This window comes from Gymnoscopelus microlampas (assembly GCF_963454915.1).
Source record: "Gymnoscopelus microlampas genome assembly, chromosome: 5".
Classification (NCBI taxonomy): Eukaryota; Metazoa; Chordata; class Actinopteri; order Myctophiformes; family Myctophidae; genus Gymnoscopelus; species Gymnoscopelus microlampas.
Window position 1 is genome coordinate 39,069,300 of NC_139942.1, and position 6,041 is coordinate 39,075,340.

The window sequence follows — 6,041 nt, forward strand, 5'->3', positions numbered from 1 at the left end:
TATCTATGCTTTATTTTAGTTTAATTGCATATTTTCTGTCCACTGCAACTTTAGACATGCATTCGTCTTCTCCTTTAACATCTAAAAACCAAGGCCTAACGTAATGCTTTGTCGCATGACATGTCATTTAGTTATTTAATTGTGTGTCCTGTCTTTAATCGAGGGACACAGGGGTGTGACAAACTATAAATGAAGCCTCTGTTTTTAACATTGGTGCTGACGTAAATGACAAAGGGCTTGTTTACATTCCGTAAAACTTGTGTATTGGTAAAAATGTAACCTTGAAGAAGAAGCAGAGGAGCATGTGGATCTTTGCACAATGACTCTGAGAGACGGAGAGAGTAGAGAATGACCGGAGAGACGGAGAGAGCGGAGGAGAAGAGTAGAGAGCGATGTGGAAATTGCAGTGTTGTTGGAAGCAGTGTGTCTCAAAGTGGGGTCCGGGCCAGCAGTGGTCCTTGGGGGGGGTCCTTGGGGGTCCTTAACTGCTTTTTTTTAACAGCAAAAGCAGTTAATATAGCAATCATTTTAACCACCTTATCTACAAGCTCATGGCACGTCACCCTGTGCCGCGCTGCGAGCTTGTATATCTGCTATTTTTGAAACGTTTTGAAAATATTTTTTTGGGGAGGAAAATTTTGAATCATTTTGAAAAAAAGTTTAACATAAATCTTCTCTTCTGGGGGTCCCTGGCACAAAATATTTTCAGATGGGGTGGCCGCGGCCAATTGCATATCAATTTCCTTGACATGAAAAAGTTTGTTGAGAACCACTGCTTTGAAAAGGGACGTCATCTGGGAGACCTGGTCACACCTGGGAGACCTGGTCACACCTGGGAGACCTGGTCACACCTGGGAGGTCTGGCCGTCCTCCTCGGCAGCCTGGGCAGCAGCAGCCTGGGCTGGAGCCTGGGCAGGAGAGGGACTGGCATGACGCTGGCGTCTCATGAAGGGAAACACACTGAGAGAGGGAAAGAGACAGTGAAAGATGGAGAGACATAAAAGAGTTGTTGAACGAGAGTTGAATGAGAAAATAGTTCAATCATGTGATATGAAAATGATATCACTATGTATATAGATACAGTATATATCGTTGCTGTCGGGCTGAAACCTCTTATCTCCATATTCTAACCTTTTGTCTGAAATGAATGGCCTACTGTACTTGATCATAACAGCGTCACACAAAAGTATCAAAAATAGCAGATCTACAAGCTCGAAACGAAGCGACTCATTTTGAGCGTTTTTACCTATAACTGGACCGATCGGCGTGAAACTTTGCTCGCACACTCCCTAGAGGCCAAGGGAAAACCTCTGCCCTGCATTTTTCCACATCAGCCTTTAAAGCGCCACCAGGTGGCCGATTTTTGCAAAACACATTTCTTGATATTACTCCTACAGATTTTGTCCAAACATCACACAAATCCGATTTTTCATATTCCATCCAGATTTCCAACATTGCTGGCCCCCAATAACCTACCTGACCTGGTGGAGACGCGAACAGCCTTTTTGCATGTAGTTTAAGCGCAAGGGGGCGGGGGGCGCGTGGGGAGAGAGTCAGCGCACTGAAGTCAAGGCACAGACTGAGACTACTGTGTTGTTGACAGACAACGGATGCACGCTTATGAGAAACAACAAAAATAAAACCTGGCAAAACAGTTGCGTGCATTAGCGCAAGATGAGGATAAAGGAAACATTCAGTCTAAATGTCCAGTAATTCGCAACTACTACCACTACTTTTGCATTTGAAACTTTAAATTTCTCTAAATATTATAAACTCTCAGGACAGCCTAAGTACAAATATCATTTATGAAAAGGCTACTATAGGCTACAGTGAAGTCGGACTGAATGACTGAAACGTTTTTTCTTTTTTAACTCTCTGGTGATTATCTGGCACTGTAGTTGTGAATTATTAGCAAACTGGACATTTAGACTGAATGTTTCCTTTATCCTCATCTTGCGCTAATGCACGCAACTGTTTTGCCAGGTTTTATTTTTGTTGTTTCTCATAAGCGTGCATCCGTTGTCTGTCAACAACACAGTAGTCTGTGCCTTGACTTCAGTGCGCTGACTCTCTCCCCACCCGCCCCCCGCCCCCTTGCGCTTAAACTACATGCAAAAAGGCTGTTCGCGGTGGAGACCTGTGCTCCGAGGAGCACTTTTTCTAGTTTTATTTGAATCCTGAAAAGTAACATACAAGTTTTGAACATACAAGGTTTCCGATATAGTGCATTAGTGTGTAAAAAAGAAAGAAGGTTATGAAGTTATATTTTCACCTTTTCTTGGTCTCCTGGGGGACGATGGCTTTCTCCAGCATGTTCTTGTATAAGTCTGACTTCAAATACCTGGGATAGGAGTCCTGGACATACACACACACACACACACACACACACACACACACACACACACACACACACACACACACACACACACACACACACACACACACACACACACACACACACACACACACACACACACACACACACACACACACACTGATGTCAGTGGTGTCACTGTCGAAAGACTGTCGAAATTTTTAATACCTAAAAATTATAATAATAAAAAGACCATTTCTGCATCAAAAGTAATCAACAAACTATACTATAAAAACTGGTCACATATTGACCAAATTGTCAAATAATAGGTATGAGAAAGAGGCAAGAATTGTGAAAATGTGAGCTTGTAGATCTGCTATTTTCACAATATTTATCTGTGGAACCGAGTCAAACCAAATGCAATGCCTCAACTTCTACAATTCCAAGTGCTTATCAGGGTGGGGGGGGTCCCCAGTTCAAATATGATTATTTTGGGGGGTCCCCAGTTTGAATATGATCATTTAGGGGGGTCCCCAGTTCAAATATGATTATTTGGGGGGGTCACAGCCTGAAAAGGTTGAGAACCACTGCTCTATACACTGTGACTGTGAAGGGTCAGTTTTCTACGTGGTCAGGAAGCGTGATGAGAGGTGAATTGGCGAGCCACAGGTCTGACCTTCTTCATGAGGAAGTAGATGTGCATCTGGGCGTCGTCCATGACGAAGCGATGTGGTTGCCGAATGCCCTCCAGGGTCTTAGACATCGTCTTACTGTCGATGTTCACCCAGCGAGTGGCACCCGCAACCAGGAACTGCCTATAGTATACACACACACACACACACACACACACACACACACATTTATACACTGTAGATCCACGTGTACATAAAATACACACGTTTACAGACACATATGCACACGCAAGCGTACATACATACTACATACAGTATACTGGTCAAAACTAGCCTGAAAATATATCAGGAGACCACAAGGGGAGGTAAATGTAAAAGGAGGTGTCATCCACTGCTGCCGTTTTTCTTTTTTCTCCTTTGTACATTTGTATTGGTTGATGACATGTATTTGTGTTCTTTTTTTATGCTATGTTGATGAATTGAATACATAGGACCACAATGGAAACAAGTCCCCAGGACTTTTTTGTGTTATCCTTTTAGCCTTAGTGTCTGACTGTACCATGTTCACAGATACATGCACACACACACACACACACACACACACACACACACACACACACACACACACACACAGACTCATGCATATTCACAAATGCAAACAAGCGTCACGCTCGAGGCACATAGAAACTTACGCGTAGATGTCTTCCACCTGCTGTACTATGGTGGAACTCTGTCCATGTCGGACGTCTTCACAGGCCTGCCAGAAAGCCAGGTTCTCCGCTAACAAATCAAAACAGGAGCAGAAGACAGATGATGATGATGATGACGATAATAATAATAATAATAATAATAAGACCTATTTCACCCAGCTGGCTGCTGCCCAGAGGAGTGTGGGGAGTACAGGGACGCCTCGACACATTGATTTCTGAAGCACGAATGAACTAATCGTCAAATCTGGTTTTGTAAGCTTAGCGCATAAAAGATGCTACTGCACATGCTTCTCTAGTCTGAAACCCTAGTGTGCATGCTTCTATAGTCTGAAACCCTAGTGTGCATGCTTCTATAGTCTGAAACCCTAGTGTGCATGCTTCTACAGTCTGAAACCCTAGTGTGCATGCTTCTATAGTCTGAAACCCTAGTGTGCATGCTTCTACAGTCTGAAACCCTAGTGTGCATGCTTCTATAGTCTGAAACCCTAGTGTGCATGCTTCTATAGTCTGAAACCCTAGTGTGCATGCTTCTACAGTCTGAAACCCTAGTGTGCATGCTTCTATAGTCTGAAACCCTAGTGTGCATGCTTCTATAGTCTGAAACCCTAGTGTGCATGCTTCTACAGTCTGAAACCCTAGTGTGCATGCTTCTATAGTCTGAAACCCTAGTGTGCATGCTTCTATAGTCTGAAACCCTAGTGTGCATGCTTCTACAGTCTGAAACCCTAGTGTGCATGCTTCTATAGTCTGAAACCCTAGTGTGCATGCTTCTATAGTCTGAAACCCTAGTGTGCATGCTTCTACAGTCTGAAACCCTAGTGTGCATGCTTCTATAGTCTGAAACCCTAGTGTGCATGCTTCTATAGTCTGAAACCCTAGTGTGCATGCTTCTATAGTCTGAAACCCTAGTGTGCATGCTTCTATAGTCTGAAACCCTAGTGTGCATGCTTCTATAGTCTGAAACCCTAGTGTGCATGCTTCTATAGTCTGAAACCCTAGTGTGCATGCTTCTATAGTCTGAAACCCTAGTGTGCATGCTTCTACAGTCTGAAACCCTAGTGTGCATGCTTCTATAGTCTGAAACCCTAGTGTGCATGCTTCTATAGTCTGAAACCCTAGTGTGCATGCTTCTATAGTCTGAAACCCTAGTGTGCATGCTTCTACAGTCTGAAACCCTAGTGTGCATGCTTCTCTAGTCTGAAACCCTAGTGTGCATGCTTCGGTGCCCAAATCTTTCGGATTTGCCCAAATCCCGAAGGAGAGTGTACTTTGGGGGGAGCATGCGCTAGGTGAGTAACTTTCATTGAAATGAATTGGCGGCGGGCGCCCGCCCTCAACTTTTTTATACAACTCTATATGCTCTACCCATTCAGCTATGGCCGCCCGGCTTTTTTTTTTTTTTTTTTATATCATTTTTATCCCACGGTTTTGTAACCCACATTTTTTCACCCAGTGCCAATTGCCTATGTAATCCTGGGCACTACCTACCCTCTGCCAGCCTAGGGAGAGCCCAAGCTGAAGCTCATGCCTCCTTCAATGCATGAGGAGCAAGCAGGCCGCTTCTTATCACCCGACAGGGGCGAGTTTCCCTTGTTGGACATAGCGCGTGGAAGGAACACGTTATTCCAACCAGTTCCCTTCTCCTCCATCAGGCGCCCCGGCTGACCAGGGGGAGGCAGTATAGTGACCAGGATTACTACATGTTTTTGTGAGGGTATTAACTACCCAGGAGACACGGGGAGAACATGCAAACTCCACACAGAGTAGGCCCTTTCACCAACCCCACCTAGGGTATGGGCGCCGATGACGTGGAGGAGAGAACACGCCCCCAGCGCCCACAGCGTCCCTGGCGGGAATCGAACCCAGGACCTTCTAGCTGTGAGGCGACAGCGCTACCGAAGGCCGCCCGGCTTTGACAGAGTCAAGGCATTGAGTGAACAAACCCTACCCCACAATATCAGGTCCAGGGACCACTGGGAGTCCAAATGGACCCTTACGGGTTTGTCACCGAGTGTACAAATGGAACCAAATAGACCTTTACTGCTCCATTTTGTTCCAATTGAACGCTCTCTATGTTAAAATAACACTTGGGATTTTACAATTGTGACGGCCCCCTGGGGCCTTATTTGCCGGATTGTGTGCCTTAACTGTCTTGTAGGGTGCTGATTGGATAGGTAATCAGGGACACCTGGCCGCTGTCTCCCCACAGAGTATAAAAAGCTTCCCTAATCCTGTCACTTCATTACACCTGGGCATGGCCACAACAAGAGCAATTTTGCTTCATTTGGTTAACCTCAATTATGTTTGGGATTTTTGTAAATAAAATCACTCACTTTAAGTTAAACTCTCTCCTGTTTCCCCTTTATTTGTTGTGGCCTCAGAGCC

General features: G+C 44.8%; 1 protein-coding gene across 1 annotated transcript in view; it reads right to left on the reverse strand.

Moving 5' to 3' along the window:
- Window positions 1-473: 473 nt before the first annotated feature.
- The window catches only part of rgs11 (regulator of G protein signaling 11), a 17,662-nt gene continuing 12,094 nt past the window's right edge, over window positions 474-6,041 (reverse strand). Inside the window, exons 14-17 of the mRNA XM_084056366.1 lie at window positions 3,639-3,726; window positions 2,991-3,129; window positions 2,273-2,355; window positions 474-960 (exon numbers count right to left, since the gene is read on the reverse strand). Coding sequence (XP_083912492.1) covers window positions 846-960; window positions 2,273-2,355; window positions 2,991-3,129; window positions 3,639-3,726 — 425 coding nt within the window. The 3' untranslated portion in view covers window positions 474-845. The remainder of the gene's footprint in view (window positions 961-2,272; window positions 2,356-2,990; window positions 3,130-3,638; window positions 3,727-6,041) is intronic.